This window comes from Anas platyrhynchos, chromosome 3 (assembly GCF_047663525.1).
Source record: "Anas platyrhynchos isolate ZD024472 breed Pekin duck chromosome 3, IASCAAS_PekinDuck_T2T, whole genome shotgun sequence".
Taxonomy (NCBI): Eukaryota; Metazoa; Chordata; class Aves; order Anseriformes; family Anatidae; genus Anas; species Anas platyrhynchos.
In genome coordinates, this window is record NC_092589.1 from 10,152,840 (window position 1) to 10,171,977 (window position 19,138).

The following is a 19,138-nucleotide window of genomic DNA, read 5'->3' on the forward strand; positions in this document are numbered from 1 at the left end:
AAATGAGAGTAATGTTTTCTATTTATTTAGTATTTGACTTACATGTAAGAAAACATGTTCCTATTAAAGAAGATTTTCCTCAAAAATTTACAAAGAAAATTCCCCATGATTGTAAATAAAGACTTGATTGTTCTTTTTCTTTCCACTGAAATAAGTTTCTTGCAGCACAGTTTATTCTAAACATGTTTTTTCTTCAGTGCAGAAATTTTCTGCCTTATAATATATGTTGAGTTAATCTGTAATTGAGCATGTGTAGCATATGTGTTGTTTGGACTGAAGTTAAGTTGTGTGATACTGAACAGTTTGGTGTATAGAATAAAAAAATCGTTTGTCTCTATTACAGGGATGATCTTTTTATATTTTTGAAACTATTGAAACAATTTGCAAGAAAGTGATTTATTAAATAGTTGAAAATGTCCTCAGAGCAAGTATGTAATTTAGGATTTTTATTGTAGTTCCATTACTTTTATTAGTTAGCAATAATCACATTGCATGCTAGTATATGGTATTTTTGGTGGACAATGTAGAAGGAAAAAAATTCTTAAAAAAAAATAAAATAAAAATGCCTAGAGTTATCAAAGGCAAAGAAGTATTTTGAAGGTATTTGACCTGAACTGTTACTCAACTTCTCAAAATTAAAAGATAAAATAAATTTTGTCTGAAAAAAAAATGCTTTTATTGGCTGTTGAACCATTAGGGTGTTAGGGAGGGGTAGGCGTCATCAAACGCAGTTACATTGCACTGAATATGTGTCACTGCAAGGTTTTGGCTAGCCTTTGGCAATATCAGTCACAAATCTAGTACAGGGGAGCAAATCGCATACCTAAATGAAGTTCATTTTTCTTTTATGGTGATATCTGCACATCTGTCAGAATCTTCCAGTCTGCTGGGATTGTCCAAACTTTGATCTTCTGCTGAGGGTTAATTGCTATGCAAGGAAAAATGGTTCAAAGGATAAGCATGCTCGGCATGCTATGACCTTCGTCAATCATATTAAAGGACCGTGAGGAATAGCAACGAAGGAGCTTTAAAAATCATTTAATCATGCTTTTTACAGTATGTGAAAGTCTTTCAGTAATAAAATACGTGAAAAAAGCTTTTCATGGTATCATATTTAATTCTTGTAAGACTACTCTTGTAATCCAAAAGAAAAATTTTTATTTCAGTGCGATTTTTAACTCCTTACAGTATATACCCTAAATTCTGATTAACAACTCTTTCCCTCATCCAAATTATGGACTTCATGACAGGAAAGAAAAATGTCTGTGAATAAAGCAAGAAAAATACTTGGTGGCAATTTATAGAACTCCGTTAGATGAGAACTAATACGAATAATGTGTTCTTTGTCTGAACTTTGTAGGAGTGCGTGTATGCATCAGGGAATTAAAGATCACTGCACAGGGCTGTTTAAGACTGATAAATCAGACCACTTTTAAATTTCAGAACAACACATTGCTTGATTAACATGCTGTAAGGGTACACGTTACCAGAGTTTAGTTTTCGAAATCACTATTGCTACAAACGCAGAACTGTTTGTAACGTTTGTATTCTACATTAGCTGTGAGTACATGGTACCACGGAGCTGATGCTGCATATAGCTAGTGCTGGAGGCCAAGGTGATTTGATTTGATTTGATTTGATTTGATTTTGATCAGATTTGAAAGTGCATTGATGTGGAGGCCAAGAACAAAACAGGCTGATTTCTTCTCTTCTTTCTTCTCTTACCTTTGGTGTTTCATGCTCCTTACTCTCTCCCCAAAGCGAAGGGGTGATAGTATCTGCTCTTGATATCATTCGGTATACTTTCAGGATCAGGTCTTGCTCTGCGTTTGCGAGGCATCTTTCTTGCTTATTGTGCAGGATTATTCTGGTTCCATCCAACGTCTCTCCTGCTGCTTCTGCAGGATTATTTCTCTTTCACCAGGCATCTTTGTATGTCTTCAGTTCTGTCTTGCAGAGTTTACTAATTCTGCATGCTTTCCTGTATCCACTGTACCACAAATCTCTGTTTACCCCTTGGTGTTTGCATGTATTTATGCTAATTTCTGTGAAAAAATGCTTGATACAGGTTATTTTTGGATAGTCTTACAATTCTACAGAATCCTTGTACACCATCTGAGCTTACACTGTTGTAGAGGGCTTGTGACTGAGTTCAAGGCAAGCAAATGCAGTTTATATCTGCTTCTACTTTATGGGTGGAACCAGCCTCTGCTTTAGAAGTTAATCGTATCTTTTAACTTCATTCACAACTTTTATATTTCTCATCTTGGAGGCTTCTTATTGTTGAAGTAACTTTCTCATCCTGGGTATTAGTTCTGCAGTGTGTGGCTACAAATAGGACAGGAAAATCTTGTTTGGTTGGTAGCTGTTTCTTTTGAGATTAAATTATTCTGGTAAGTAGTTTTTATTCTTCGAGTTTTGTAAGACCCTGTTCATTTCTTTCTCCTTTCTCAGTCTTTATTTTAAGCTAAGTTTTTTTTTCTCAAGATTCCAGTCTTGTTAAATTACATCTTATATTTTTTTAAAAATGCATTTTTATGACTTCTTGCATTTTCCTTTATAGTGGAATTTCTGTGGAGCCATACAACAGAGAGCATGTGTGTAGGATATATGTCTGCACAGGATGGCAAAGCTAAGGTAAGCCATGAGGAATAGGTTGTAATACAGTAGAATGGGTGCAGAAGTTAAGGAGAATTTAAATAACAAAATACATAAAAATTCTATCTTGAAGAGAAGGGAAAAAGTAACAGGTGCAGAAGAAATTAAATGTATTTATTGATCGGGCCTTTCCGATTCCCCTTCCTTAATTGCAGCAGTTAAGAAACCTATGCTAACATATGTATTATGTCAGGAAAAGGTGTCACAAACATATTGTCATTCCTTCTGCTGTCGGTAATTGTATTTGAATAATTTTATCCAGCTTCATTCAGTTACACTCTTTATCTAGGGCGGTACACTGTTTTTCTGTGGGTGTTTCTTCCTTCAGATAACAGAATTGCAACATCATCAAAGAAGAAGGGAGAGGATATAAAACAACCTTGGAGCTAGTTCCTAGAACAGCCTCTGTTATATACAATCTGGATGTTAACATCCGTGTTTTCAGTTTCTTGGGGACTATTTACTTTTTTTTTTTTTGAATGAGAGAAATAATATATTAAAACTGAGTTTAGCAATGGGAACTAGGAAAGTCTTTAATGTCAAATAGTAGAGGTTAACCAAGAAGGATGAGAGCCACCTATGCTTAGGCAAATACAGTACTGAAGGGAGAAGGCAGCTACTGTGATGGAGGGAGAGGACTATAAAAACAAAATCTTTCTCTGTCTTTTTTTTGGGGGGGGAGGGGGAATGGGGAGGCGTGCGGGGGAAGGAAGCTGTATTTCATTTGTGAGAGAAATATATAAAAAAAAATACAAAAGAAGGAAATTGACATCAGATAATTTTACACACCAAAAGTGGTGTAACATGCTGGTTGTAGCATTGGGAACAGATGTGTTACTTTGAGGAGAAAAATGTATAGAAAAAAAAAATACAAAAATGCCCTAGAAGGAGAAGGAGATAAAAAGCTGGTGAAGGTAATGCTGGTAGAGGTGTTAAAGTACTCTCTTTCATAGCATATGTCAAGTTCCTTCCATCTGCGTATGGAACCGGACATGTTTTTACTTGTTTTCTTAATATATATTTTAGATTTTCTTGGAAAAGAATCTAAACTCGAACTAAAAGCTCAGACTGAACTAAGTAAAGCTCATTCAAGCTCAGCTGTGGATGTGCTAGTATTCATCGGTTAATGCAGAAGTCACGGTATGGAGTTCACAGTGAAGGAAGGAGGATTTCTAGAATGCACAGTATTAAATTATTACAGTGTGCACACCTGCTTCTTGCTTACATTATAATGCTCCAAAGCTGTGTCCAAGGAAATACTGTTTCTTCCTGGTAGTGTCTGTCTAATTAATGAATAAATGCTAAATATGAAATCTGTCTGGTAATGAGTACTAGCATGACAGTGCCATGCCCATAGATGTTTTCCTACTCACAGTTGCAACATTTGACATCTGGTGTGCATTGTTTTCATACTGCTGGTAAATTCTCCAGCTGGTAATCTTGATTGCGCTGACAGACACAGCTGCTCCTCTTGGTTCACTTTTAAATTATGTTTTTGACCTTCATTGAAGAGTTAATCCCCCTCCCTTTCTTCCTCCTTTGAGTCTGTGGCCACAAATGCTTTCCAGAGAAAAACCACAAATGCTTTTGCTGCTGACTTCTATTGATCAAAAAGAGTCTTCTGTCATAAAAGCTGGAATTTTATTCTGCTACAACTAGGGCTAAGTTATAGATGGAAAACCGGGCTTGAAATAGAACACAATGTATTGTAAGTTTAAAAAAAAAATAAATCTTTTTTATTTTCTTTAATAGAATAACTGTTTTGGAACAGTTCATTTTGAGTGCTTGCCATTAAAAAAATAAGGGTAGAAGAATTCATAAAAGTATAAAATATCACTTGTTTATGAGTACCATAACAAAATCATCAGGCTGCAGCTTGTAGGGAAGCATGTTGCTTTCCTGTTTATCTAGGGGGGGAAAGAGCTTCAGTTCTTGTTTCTTTCATCAGTTTAGGACTCAAGTTTTATTCTTAAACCAAGGGATTGTCACAGTGGCTGATTTTGGGCTGTTTCAATTTAATGAACATGAAAGCAGATATTGTCACAGCAAGGCTTTTAGAAAGTGAGAAGGTTTTTAAGTGTCTAGTGTTATGAATTAGACTACTATCAGAATCATAATTATATAACTGGCTATGTACTTAAGAAAAAAAAGGTCCTGCTGTATAGTCTTGGTGTGTTTCTTTGTGCATTGGAGGCTAATGTGTTTCATAATAGTATCTAGAAAATGGTCATTGTGAATTTGATGCTAAGAGGTAGCAGAGGCCTTTCTTACAAGGCAAGACACTGCACTCTGACCAGCTGGATACCAGCTCACCTACAGAAACTGGTACACTTGAGAGGCAGAAACATACTCAACCAGTTAACTATCAACAAGTCCCTAAAAGAAAAGTGAGGCAGGAAAGCGGGATCAGAGGCTTGAAACGTTTTGTACGTCCTGACCTGCTGGTGCCTCTGGCTTTTAGCGCTGTGAGCTCTCCAAGTACTGATCTGGAGGCAGCCTTGCAACAGGAGTTTATTTCCTTCCGATTTAGGAACGGCTGGGCTCTGCAGCCAGCCGCTCACCTCCAAACAAGACTGCTTGTATGCTCACGTGCCAGCCTGAATGCATGAAGTGGCTGAGCCTGCAAGATCTGTAGAACAGTTTTGCACTGACTAATACTTGTTCGATTTAAAGCATGCTTTGCGGAAAGGTGTCCGGTCCTTTTTGTTGGAAACCAGTTTTCTGGAGAAGTCATTGCTTCCTGATGAAACGCTGGTTTAAAATTTGGTTGAAATTTAACAATAGTGTGAAGGCTTGCCAGGTGAGCTAAGTTCACACCTGACTGCTGATGCACTCATCTCTGGTTGTGTCCTCTGTTAGTTGACTTTAGCTCTCCCTCAGAGTGAAAGTATTTCAGCTCCTCCAGCACTGACAACAGCAGTAATGTCATCTTTGCTACCTGCAGAGTAGCTGCATCTGACCTCCTTCTGGTCCCTGGAACCCTTACATCACTGCCGCAAGTAGCTCATCAAAGCACATCCTTGCTGGTTCAACATTGTACTCTGTTTTGTCATCCCTCTCAGCACTAGCAGCTTCATAATCATTCAGCCCCATTGTTTGTCAGACACTGGATGTGGAAGGAAACAAACTTTGACTTTTTAAAGTATACTTCTTGGAACTAACCTATACCACCTATTGCTACAACTTAGGCAGGGACTCTCAGCTTCATTGAGCTTAAGTGATGGATATATTCTATTTTAGCAGTTGCCACTGCATTTGAGATGTAAATGGAGAACAGGAAGGAAAGGAGGTTTGTGGATAATTACAAATTACTTGACTCCTCTAAGCTGCTGCAGTCTTTGTATCTTATTCTTTGTCTGCTTTGATCCTAGAACGCTGCAAAGGATAAGTTTTTCAGTCTCAAGTGACAATACAACATTTGCTAGCAACATAAGCACACATATAAACTGCATCTCTTGAAGATTCTGGTTTTGGGCAGGCAGTATTTCTTTGATATAACACCGTATATTTTTGCATAATCAAACAGGAGTCCTTGTAGCCCTGGCAGGGTCTGCAGTGTATTTGCACACATGGGGCCCACAGCATTTTGTGCCCACAAAGTAGAAGTGGGTGGCATGTGCCACAGGACTTCTTTTTTTCCTGGATACCCCAAATTTCTTATATTATCTTAGTGATTTAGAGCAGTTGGTGGTGGATGATATTTTTGCTTGAAAATAGGGACTTCCTCACTGTGTTTTCAGTAGTGTTTCGAGACCAGGTGCTTTCTTTCAAGTGAAAATTCCAATCTCAATACCAATAATATGCAATTCTGGTGCTATGTTATCCATAAGTATTTGAAATAATTTGTCAGCTCAGTATGGTTCTTAGTAGGGATATGATGAGTTAATATGTGATCTATGTAAAATTGTCACTTACTTCTGCAATTATTGCAAATACTGCAATGCTTTTGAGATATTGTTGTAGTTCAACTTTTTACATTTCAGTATTTCTAATAGCTAGATGAGCTAGACAACTAGTTTCTAAAAATCTAGCTGTAATATTGAATGTAGTCCAGATTCAGTTGCCAATTTAAATCTTTCTTTGGCACATATTCAGTTCATGAATTAGTAAGCTGTATGTTGTAGCAGGTTTTAATGTTGCAAAACTATGTATGCCATTCTTTCCATTTTCTAATGAACCAAATTCAAGTTGCTTTGCAAAATGGGGGGAACCGTAGAGGAGAGTGTTGTGTGTTGCTGTGTTTGGAAACACACATTAGCAGCAACTGAAGTCTACACCAAATGTGGTTGTAATATGTAAACAGAAACTTTATCTTTGACAGCTAATTTCATGTTCCAGTATGAAGAAACATAGTGGATGGGGAGACCATTTCCAATTCAATCTTCTTGTTGAGATTAAGCATTATAATCAGATTTATTTGACTTTGCTAACACTGTAAAATTTAGCAAAAATTACTTCCCTCTATGGTGTTAAATTAATATTAATGACAAAAAAGGTTTGTGAAAGCCTTTTGTGAGGAGAAGGGCAGCTATCCAGTGCTCATTGGGTGAAGAAATACATCTTGGAAGAATCCAAATATTAATTTGAAAATTAGTGGAAAAATTTAACAAACCTGTTTAGTTAACAGAAATACTAAGGCAAATAATTTAGTCATTCATTTCAGGCTACAGAGACAGTCTTTTAACTTCATGAGACAGGAAAAGTATATGTCACTGTTATCCTTTTTTTTTTTTTCTTTAATCTGCACTCTTGTCTGGGGACTAGGGAATCATTCAGAAACTTTTACTTGAAAATAACTCTGCATACAGTAGAGCATCCAGTTCTCTCATAAAAATAAGGTATTTATACTTGTTGGAAATAACCTTCAGTGCTGAGATACCAGTTAAAATATTTGGCTTACAGAGCTTCACGGAAATTATGGACTTTGAGATGGGAAGATAAGTTCAATTTATTGGGTTGAGTTCTTACATAAAGCCAGAAGTTCTGGAACTTTCCTCAGATTTGGCTGTTATATCGCAGAGCAGAGGAGATTATGTATCCAGGTATGCAAATATAAATATAATGACCTGACTTAGCACCTGCAATTCAGAATAGTAAAGATCATGTCTTAAAATATACATGTACATGTATGGCAGTATTCTAAATACCTGTACAATTGTCTGGAGAGGTGAGCTGAACAGATGATGGGTTGGTACATAGCTTTAGATGAAACGTGTATGAATGATACGAAGAGTTTAAAATACTTTAGTTTTCATCTTTGTGAAAATTTCATTTGTTTCTAATGCATTATACTAAACTTTTTAGATGCACCAATTGTGTATATTAATGTATTTAACCCACAGAATGAATTTGAGCTTGGAAAACTGTTAGCATCCTAAGAAACCTGTGTGTAGGACCATTACAACGGGTGCCTGAGAGCCAGAAGCACGCCATCAGTATGACTGTCTTGCCCACAGGGACAGTCCTTCTGGAGCACACCCCCCCCATTATTTTTTTTTCTGCCAAGAGAGAGCTGTGTGTGGGATATTGTGATAGCAGCAGGTGCCAGTGTTTTTCAGGGCATCCTCTCAGGAGATGGAGCAGCAGAGGATGGCTGTTGCCACCAGAATGGGCTATTACTGCCTAGAGAAGAGATCAAGAGTGGGTGCAGATGGTTTTCATGGTGGAAGTGCATACCCAGCTAGAAAGCTTGTAGACATCTGAGTAATTCTGAGTTTCTAACAGATATATGGGTTTGGTACTCCTTTTGTTTAAGGAGTAAGGTGGTAGAAAGCAATTTAATTAAGTACATGATGTCCTCAGTCTCTGTTTCATTATATTTCATCTCAGTAGTGTAATGAATGGAAAAAGTTTGTTTTATACATTATTCTGTCCAAAGCACATCCTGAGCATGTAATAAGAAGGCTAAACACATGAAGTACTCCCTTGACTTGCTTAAGAACTGAATGTGCTGCCATCTGGTAGTTGTGCTCTGTTCTCTTGGCAGTATTTGATTGACTTCAATTTTCTCATGCAGTGCTGTCTGTCTTTTGGCTTAGGCATTATATTAATTCTACACTGTATCTACGCTTTTAATGAAAAAAATGAAGCTGTTGTGACAAACTCCTACTTTTATGTGAATAAAAGGAGGAGACTAGCTCTTTAAAGACTAAAAAAAAATAAGTTTTTGATATTAGTTGGCCCTAAGTTGTTTCAGAAACTTTATCTGAGAGACATGAAGTAAAGAAAGTCTTGGCACAACTTTTAGTATTCAAAAAATATACTAAAAATATGTAACAACAACAACGACAAAAAACTCAAATGTTTTTGATGAAAAGATGAAATCCCTGTTGCAGTTAACACTTGTTCCAGGGCAGGGTGACCAATTAGTTTTGGACTTGCAGGGCAGTGGGAAGCTTTCCAGTGCAGATCAAAAGGGACTGAGAGACAGTAAGTTTTGACTGTGTCTGGGGTTGTCGGAGTTAGTTGCTCCTTGGCTTTGGTTTAGTTAGGAGGGAAAGAGGGATTAATTTTTGTTTTGTTATGTTTTTGATGACAAGTACACACAGAGCAAGAACCAGTGTCTGAAGGCTGGTTAGCTTGGTTGTGCTGTATAGGTGGGGGGAAAACAGCAAAATCAGGTACTTCATCTAACATTTGTTTATTTTCATTTTTAATAGTGGGCATGAGTATTTCCCCCCCTAAGCTACAGACAAAGATCTGTATCACAGATGATGTGGTTTCTTAGTCCATTCTGTCAGAATCTGTGTTTCTACTAGGTGTCACCAACCTCACTTTTTGCTAGGAAAACAAAGAAACTCAAAATATTCTCAGGGACAGTAAAATTTCTATTTATAGAACTAAAGATCTGCATACCCCTGTCATTCTTGACTTACCTTTCCTTAGCATACTGTTTCCTCAAGGAGAAACTTCTGTGAAGCTTAGTGGAGGATTAATTCCTTTTTTTTTTTTTTTTCTTTTCCTATTTGTATATTCCCAGGTGCAGTTTCCCCTAGACGTAGGTTCATTCAATTTTTAAAGCTGATGGACTATTCAAATTTAAAAAATTAAAAGCTTTCCAGTGTTTTTGGTTTTTATATATTTTTCAATCTAAATCCAATACACTGTACACTCTGGACTTAATATAAAATACGATGTTGAGGCATAAAAATGTAGCAAACAGTACAAATAAGTTCTGTGGTTGCATTTTGAAAATCTTAAACATTCTTTGATGTTTCTTTTTATTTACTAGAATTCATTCTTATGGCTAGGAACAAGGGAGATAGAGTTGTAAGAAATCACTTGGGAGTTTATCTGAGGTTGTCCCGATATGGCAATACTACCCTTTGATATTACTTATTAGTAAACATATTTTAAATACTCTCATATCTGTGTGGATTTTGTTCTACCTAAGGCAGACATTGGTGGAAGTAAGAAGCAGTAGTCAGTGTAAGGCAGCATCTTTATTTGCTTCGTTGTACAAAGTGCAAATAAACAGGAGTCAAGTAAAGGATTTAAGAAAGGTTTTGTTAATATGTGGTTTGGGTGTTTCTGTAAATGGAAATGTACGTGTGCTGGTAGGTAGTGTTGTTTTTTGTTGTTTTGGTTTTCTCCTTTTTTATGGAAAACTTGTTCTTCTTTGTATACAAAATGTGGTGTTTTTTTTTTTTTTTAATAGGAAATGTGTTTTGGACAGCTATTTTAGCATAGCTACTTGATGATGTATTGACAGATATTAAATATCTGTTTATCCTCTCTTGGTCTTTTTTCCTTCCCTTGCTCAAGATCTTACTAGGATATTATACTCAGCTAACTTTTGAGTAGCATGATCTGTAAATTCCAGGCGGATTCAATGAAGTCTCACATTTTGCTCCTGCAGTTATGTAAGTGCATGCTAGGCATTTAACTTTGGGTTGTGGGTTAAATCAAGCCTGTGCAAAAGATTAATTCATAATTTCAGTGAGAAATCTAATTTAAACAAATAAAGTCAGTTATATTTGTAAGGAAAAAAAATGATTATAAGATTCATAATAATCATGATAGTGCTAATACTTCTTACATTTTCGTTATAAGTCCTTATGTCTTTTGGCATCATCTTCAGGCCTCCAAGCTTTTTATTGGTGTGTTGCTATGGTCTGCTTATAAATCTGACTGATCACTGTGTAAATATTCTCATTTACAAATGATGCTTGATTTAGACTGGCCCACAGGTTTGCTTTGATCTTAGTATCTCACTTTAGTATCTCAGAGGCATTCTTCCACTGAGGAAAGATTGGTACAGTGCCCTTCCAACAACGTTGTTTGTACACTGTCCTCCTATCCCACTGTTCAGTCACAAAACTTCACAGACCTGGAAAAATGTCTCGGATCTTTTGCTCTTGAAATCAAAAATACCCTTTTTTCTTTTTTTTCATCTTTCTCTCTCTGTCTCTCTCTGTCTCTCTCTGTCTCTCTCTCCTTTTAAACTTAGGAAATAGCCTCTTAAAAAAAATTGTCAATAACATTTGGGGGAAACTAAGAGATTTGAAAGGAATCTTTTCTTCTTGAAGTGGTAAATCACGGTCATAACCAAAATTGTTCAGAAAGTAGGAAGATGTTCATATATCAAGCAGGAAGGCCAGAGATCAAAGTTTTAGCAGTAAAATGAAAACGTTTAAATGTTTTTAATTAAATCTCATTCTGTAATTTAACTGAAAACAAGACCACCTAAGAGCAGACACGAGGATACCCTTATCAAGAAAGGAATTGAAATAAGCTGCTTCTGAAATACAAAAAGTCTCTGTGATGCAATGAATTGTGGTTACAGCCTCAAAAAACTTCCCGTTGAATTGGTGGAAGTTACTCTTAGGGAACTTTTACATCATAGAACCATGGAATAGTTTGGAAGGAATCCTTAAAGGTCATCTAGTCCAACCCCTGGCAGCCCATTGCCTCACTGCGAGTTATACATTTTGCAGCACTTCAGTCTTTTAAATGGGATAATGTACACACAAAAACATAAAGATGTAGTTGGCTGCACCTAAAGGAAGCTGTAATTTCTCATGCCAGCAATTTCATTGTTGAGAGCTTGATATCATAGTAAGAGTCATTTGATAATTGTTTAAGCAATAAGTTGTTTGGGCTTTAACGAATCACTTGATGAAAGGTGTTACTCGCGAGGGGAATGAAGTTTTTCTGCTTTGGTGGGAGGGGTGGCTAGGGAGTAGCTCTAGCTGATGCCACTTTCTGCCTCAAGCCCAGGGAAATGCTGTTATCAGTGCCACTGCATTTTAGACTTCCACTAAGGCTCTTTGTAGTGTTTTACCGGAATCCACTCAGCAGCTCTGAAACCTGGAAACAGCAAAGTCTGTAGAAACATGCTGCTGACTCTTTGCTGCTTTGGATACACACTGGTTTAGCCCTTGGCTCTATATGAAAGACATCAATATATCTGAAAATGACTCTGCTGTAGCTCAAAATCAACAGTGTAAATGGAAATAGAAGCAGTTTCCACAGTCCAAAAACATGCACAGGAAAAAAAGACTGTCGTCATTACTTTTAAGAATAAATCAAAGTATCTTTTAATAGGTGAATACTTTTGCCCATCACTAACAAGATGTACCACAGAATAGAAAGGATTTTTAACAGATTTTTAGTGTCACTGAATTACAGCAGTGTTGTAAGCTAAATTGCTATATGCACATGCATGTATGCCCGGTTTTTTGCTGAAATATTACAGAACCATCTAAAGAACTGCTTTTAAAACTTAAAACTTCTCCATAGAAAGATGTTTGTTGACAGAGCCACATTGCTCTTTGTGTCCTTTTATTTGACAATGGACAGCAAACACTCTAGAGGAGGCTTTTGTGTTTGTTTGTTTGTTTGTTTGTTTGTGTTTTAGGGGGACCAGTAGGTATTTTATACAGAGATATTTTTTTTTCGTTTTCATCATTGCACTTGGCTTATGCTCTAAGGTGCAAGTGTATCTCTGTCAAATATTTTATTGTGTCTTGGGCTTCTGTAAAGCATATTTCTGTATGCAGTACTAAATTTCTTTGAATCTTCATAAGGAATAAGCTAATAAACCATGGAAGACCACAGTTATTTTTCTTTTCTTTTTATGATGAATTATCTTTTCTTCTATTCTCAGTGGACTGGGGTATCCAGTTTACCTTTTCTACACATCTGTCATGGTCCTTCTCTTCATGTGTTAAACATTAGCACAAACAAAATAAAAAAGAATCTAAGTTGTTTATAACTTTTGAAGTTGCTTTGCAATTCGCCCTTCAGACTGCAGTAATTAAACAGATTAATTGTTTGATATTTACAACCTTGCTCTGTGTCCTGTATAACTTTGCCTCTCTTCCTATTTGATAACACTCTCTTGGCTTTTCCACAGACTCACATTTCAAGACTTCCTCCTGGAGCCGTGGCAGGACAGTCCGTGGCAATAGAAGGAGGGGTTTGCCGACTGGAGAGTCCAGAAAGCTAAACAGCTGATTCCTCACTTCATTGCAAAGAATGTGAATGACTTTTTGTACAATAAGGGGTTTTTTTTGTGTTTTAACAGATGTTGGAAATTCTACTCCTGTTTTACACCACGTATTGCAACCATGTGCACCATAACTTGAGACAAGTGCTGCTGTAGTTTATGTTCTCACTCTGTGAATGGGGGTGTGTGCATGTTCATTTTTTCCCTAATAAAATAGGAGCTCTTCCCAGTTGTACAAAGATTATGTATGATTAATGATTGTGTTTTCATTGTTTTATGTTTGAAAAATATCTGAAAGTTCAAAAAAAAATTAATTTAAAGATGTGGTCACAATTGTCATTCATGTTCTAAATTTAAAAGTAACAGGCCTTTGAAGTGGCTGTATAATTATGCAAAAATGATTATGGTTTCTAAGTTTCTCAGTGGTTTAAGGAAATCCAGTGATGGTTTAAACATGGGTTGTTTTTTTCCTCCCCAATAAGGAGGAATTTTTTTGTCAAAGAGTGGTTTCAGTGAAACAAACTAAAGCAGAATTAAAGCTAAATTTGTTTTAAATAATCTTATAGGTCATATCTCTGTTCCCAAACTAAGATGTTAATAGCTTCAAGCTGTATGTATTACAAAAAGCTATATAAAGATAATGTATCGTAATGCAGTCTTTATGTATAATGGAATATTACAATGTAAATAAGAAAACAAAGTTTATGGAAAGATTCAATATTATTCTTCGCTTCTGTTTTAAATCTATTTTTGAGAGAGGTACAGAAATGAACATATTACTGGATGCGAAGTGCAATGTGTATTGAATGGATGTTGGGAGGTCTGATACTAGCTTTCTTATCGATAAAGCAACTTCCTAAAGTCCAGCCACAGCATGGGTATTTATATAACTGTGTGTAATTTGTATGTACTGTGCATAAATTTACTGTAATTCTTTTTTATACCTTCAACAAAACTGCAGTATAAAACAATGTAATCCTTGTCTGCCTCGTGAAGCATTGGCAGCTGAACTGTCTTTTGTCACCAGTTCTGATACGTTAGCCAGACGCCTGAGTCCTAAAAGTGAGTTCTGACATACAATCTTCCATTCAGTACTTTTTTCTTCACAGCACTGGCAGCAATAGAATACTTTTGTAATTAATTCATTGTCCTGATAAGTATGCCAAAGAGAAACTAAATTAGTTCATCTTTTTCCCTGGTGGATATTTGATAATTCTGTTTTCAGAAATAGTGGATGAATAGATATTCAGACTGTATTTGCTTAATCGGGCATTGTACTTGCCTCTTTTGTAATGTTGTGCCTGCCCATAACAGACATACTTGATTGATTAAATGGTTACATTGATTGTAGTACCAATCTTTCATGGATAAAAATCTTAATAAATTTTTTTTAATACCCAGAGTTCGTTTTCATTTTTATGTTAAATAATACATTGAGGTACTGTCATTTTTTGCATTTCTTTATTTATTATTTTTTATTTTTATTGTGACATCGATGTCATTCTGTAGTTGAAGATATTTCTATAAATTCCTGCAAAAAATATGAAGCAGGCTTTTCAGGTTGCAAAAACAAAAAGTGGAATGCACATCAGTCTGCATCTCAGAGGATATACTTATTCTAGTCTGATGAAGTGAAGTAGAGCTACACTGATTTGCACTAGCAGAGACTGTGGCAGTGAAGGGTACAACACTTCAGAAATGTTCTAACAAAGAAGCTGAGTTGTCAGAGACAGTAAAATTTCTCTAAAATACAACAGTAAGTGACTGTATGGGTGCTGTACTATGTAGTGAGTGAAAGACATAAATAATTCTTATGGGTTTGCAAGTACCCAAATTTGAAAACCACATTTTCTTTGGAAAAGTATTTGGAAAAGTAACAGTGTTAACCTTCCATTCAAAAAACATGCTTTTCAGTGTTGCCTTCATAGAAACATTTGTATAAATTCACTCTTTCATGGAATAAGCATGGCAAAGGGCTTGTAAAATGGCAGGTTCTTTCTTCCACTCACTTCCTTAATTTCTCTCTATGGAGATCTGTATTCCAGCTTATGATTTTTTCCCATATGCTGTCTCAAAATCTTATTTTTGTGTGTGTGTATATACATACGTGTATATACAAATCATAACCCAAGTGTCAAATGACGTTTTGCTTCTCCTTTGCTTCCATGTGTAAGTAGTACTCCAATCAATTACTTCATAAGTAGTATTTGTCAAAAAAGTCATGTTTCTTCATGAAGCTATTGTAGGAATTATTGTTTGAACTTGGACAGTGTCTCTTTTCATTATCCAACTTTTCCCCATTCAGTCTGAATATAGGAAAAAGGAAAAAAAAAAAAAAAAGTTATCCTGAGAATCACAAGCAAGGTATGGAGTACAAACCAGGTACAGAGTTGACTTTCTACCTAAGGTACTCATAAGAAGCAAACTGTTAGCACGTTTGCATTTCTGTATCAATAATCATGAAGCCTGGCAGGAGCACAACTTCCTATCATCCTACTCCCACTTAAGCCAATGAAAGATCTTACACAGCTTTAATTGCGGGTCTAATTCTGCTGCTAGGTCTATTTTGGACTTGAAAAGGGCTTATGAAAAGTAAGTGGTGAAGACGACAGATACACTTTGCAATGAAGTGATCTGTTTGCGATGAGTAACCATTGCCACTGGCATAAGCAGATACAGTCCAAGAATAAATTATACAGTTGACAGCAATAGCTTGCTAAAATTATAAAGGAAGGGTAACCAAATGAAATGCATATAAATACAAACAATTTGAATACTGATTTTTTTATACTCAAACACACAATTACATGTCCTAGGTTATTTTGTAGCAGACAGGTTGGTGCCAGTGTAGTCAATCATCTACCATAAGAAATTTCACTGCTAGAAGCTTGTAATAGCCTCTCAAAGTAAAGTTCAGAGGTGATTTGAATTCCATGTTGTGTATTCTGTAGGTACAAAGACTTTGCTTCTCTGCTTGTGAATTAATCTATGGAAAGGGCATGAAATTCAGGTGATTTGAATGGGAAGGAAGAGGGAGCCTGACTTTCTGAAGCTGCAGCCATTCTCCATGCAAAAGTTAACATAGTACATTTTGTGGAAGAAAGAGAAGAAGGCCTAAGAGGAAGCAAAGCTGGTAAAAAACAAACAAACAAACAAACAAAAAAAACAAAACAAAACAGGGGCATTAGCAAGGCTATGATAACTGCCATTGTTAACTAAAATTCAGGTTAATAGCAGAAGCCCAAACTATTGTTTATTATGGTATTACAGTTGAAACCGGTGCAACATTTCACAGAGGACAGTCTTTACAGCTCCGTTTTGAGCAGAATGATACAGAATTAAAGACAGGAAGTTATGGAGCATGTATCTACACATTTGAGAAAATGAAAACTTCTCATTCCACCATAATTCCTAATAAGCCTATAGCTTTTTTTTTTTTTTTTTTGGCTTTTTTTTTTTTCTGTTTTTTTTTTTTTTTTTTCCTTTTTTTTTCTTTTCAGAAAGCAGTGTGGGAAGATTAGTCCTGTGCTTGACCATTCACTCCATTACAAGATAGCACAGAGATTAGGAGGACTTTTTTTTTTTTTGTTTTAAGGTCTTATAATGATGCAGCATTCATCTTCTACATAACCTAGGCAATAAATCCTCATAATAATGATTAGGATCACTTAATGGTGGTTAGAACACAATAAATGGCTGTGTTGTTATACGCACTCCTGTGAACTCAAACCAAATGAAACTTTAGTGAACACATGAGCAACAGCTGCCATGAGACCTGCTTTCCTATGGCTTTTTGTCTTAACCACAATACCCTCAGTTGCCTCAAAAGTCTCGCGTGTTGCCGATGCAATGCACTTATTTTATTTCCTATGCCCTACGCTGCTTCAGTACTGTAAGGTATCTCTTGCAAGGTAATATCCTGCTCTTCTTCCCACGTTCCCCATCCCAGTACTGAACTGTCAGCTACACCGTCTCCTCTGTCTCCACACACTGCAATATCTTTAGCTAACCCTCATGTTCCTGGTGTTTGTACACATCTGCTGCACAGGAGGCAGCACATGTGTGTAGACACAGGGTAGGTGTCTCTTATACCTTGGCTGCTGGTCTCAAGGGTTGCCTGTAACCCCTAGGCACTCCCATGGGCAACGACTATCTGTCAGATAAGTGGTCCTCTTCAGATTTGTAGAAATTGGCTAATGGTGGCAGGAATTACTGAAACAGAACAGACAGCATGAGTGTGTAAGCTTGGTTTCCTTAGGATCCAGCCTAAAAATATGAAGCAGCTTCTTCGCCTTATTTCTTAAACAGCGTTTGAGAAGCTTGAGAACAAACCAACTTGCACCAAGAGCTATATTCACCAGCCTATCTAGGGTAGTTTAGGGATGTACATGAGTCAAAGCTGTCAGGCTCCAACTAGCCTGGGGAGCAAACAGCTGTGATGTTATGGTATCAGTGTTCATCCCGGAGTTCGTATAAACCTGCCAAGGACTGTGGGTGACATGTTCTTGCCTGGTTAACCTCTGCTATGCTCTGCACTTTCAGGCACTTGTGGTTTGTTCCTGTGCACACTGTGCAGGTGTGTGTCAGCCAGGCATGCAGGGGGACTAGCAGAGCAGGAGCCCTGCTGCTTACCTCACCATCCCATTTGGAGTCTATCAATCAGCCGCAATATATTGTAGTCGATATTTAGGTTAATGTTGCTTAATGGACTATGCCTTGTTACGTTGACGTAAATATCCACATATGAATACAGAAAGAGAACGCCTAAACTCATCTTTCTAAAATAAAAAAAAAATCTTCCAAAGTTGTTAAAGTGCAATTTTCAGAAAGTACTACATGAAGGCGAATGTTTGAAGTGAGATCGTGTCCCCAGTGAAGTCACTAGGAGCTCAGCCATCAGCTTCAGCAGAGCCAGGACATCTCTCTTTGAAGTCTTTCTCTTAGAGGAGTCAAACATTACGAGTCCCTTAATGTCAACACTGGCGACTTCTGAAATGAGATTGAGCAAGATGTTTTGATGGCTGATGCTTATTTTTTGGATTATCTGAGAGTATCAGTTGGTTGTGCAGGGATTGAGAAGTCAGATGGAAGAATCAAAATGGAGACTCTCCTGTGCAAATAATTTGATGAAAGCAGACTATGACTTTGCTCCAAAAGGAGCTCTTCTCTAGCCAAGGACTTTCAGTGCTTTTTAAAATTTAAATAATTTTTCTAAAGGTGATAATTTCTACAGCTCTTGTTTCCCTGCGGATGCATGTATGGAAATTGGATGGAATACACTGTGTGCTGCAGTACAAACATTAGCAGGGATTTGCGTTTGGCGTGATACAGCCTAGCAGTGGAAAAAACACTGTGTTCAGGGTTGTGTATCAATAAATCACAACACCAGCCTGAATTGTAAAGTCTTCTGTGTGTACTGCACAGAAATAGAAATGCTGTTAAACGTGTCTTTAAAATGGTTTCCCTAAAATGTGTGTTGTATCCCTCAGCCAATACAGCTGCACGTTATGGTGCCATACTGCAAGTCTCCAGACCACGCTGCCCATGGACCGGAGGAGATTCGACTCAGAGTTGAATTTTACAGTTTGAACATGGTGCTTCTTTACTTCTCATGGCTAAAAGTAAGCTCTCTTGTCATGTGTCGGCATTGAGGTGCTGCAGCGGGGGAGCTGCGGGGCCTCTGTGAGGGAGCCGGGGCTGCCCCACGCTGCTTCCAGAAAGTTCTGGAGGCTCCTCAGAGGCACCTGAGGGGAAAGGGCTGGAAGAAAGGGCAGCGTGGTGCTGGGCAGCAAGGGTGAGAGGAAAAGGGTGAGGAACAGCCCTGAGGGGAGAGGAGGAGGGGGAGGAGGTGCTCCAGGCATGGGGCAGGCATTGCCTGGCAGCCTGTGGACAGACTAGAGATACAGTTTTTTTAATTTGTGCTCCTTTCACGCTATCCAAACTTATTTTAATTGGAAATAATAAATTAAACTACTTTTCCCCAAGTTAAGCCTGCTTTGCCAGTGATGGTGCTTGGGAAGTGATCTCCCC

At 37.2% G+C, this 19,138-nt stretch overlaps 1 protein-coding gene across 8 annotated transcripts in view; it reads left to right on the forward strand.

Moving 5' to 3' along the window:
* Window positions 1-14,510, forward strand: part of TASP1 (taspase 1) — an 83,497-nt gene extending 68,987 nt beyond the window's left edge. For 4 of the 8 annotated variants that reach the window (XM_038176956.2, XM_038176958.2, XM_038176955.2 and 1 more), the window contains one exon: window positions 13,016-14,510. In XM_038176956.2, coding sequence (XP_038032884.1) covers window positions 13,016-13,108 — 93 coding nt within the window. In that variant the 3' untranslated portion in view covers window positions 13,109-14,510. Of the gene's footprint in view, window positions 1-2,563; window positions 2,638-13,015 lie in introns of all 8 variants that reach the window. The other 4 variants (XM_038176952.2, XM_038176953.2, XM_038176951.2 and 1 more) reach the window with 2 other exon arrangements.
* The last annotated feature ends 4,628 nt before the right edge of the window (window positions 14,511-19,138 follow it).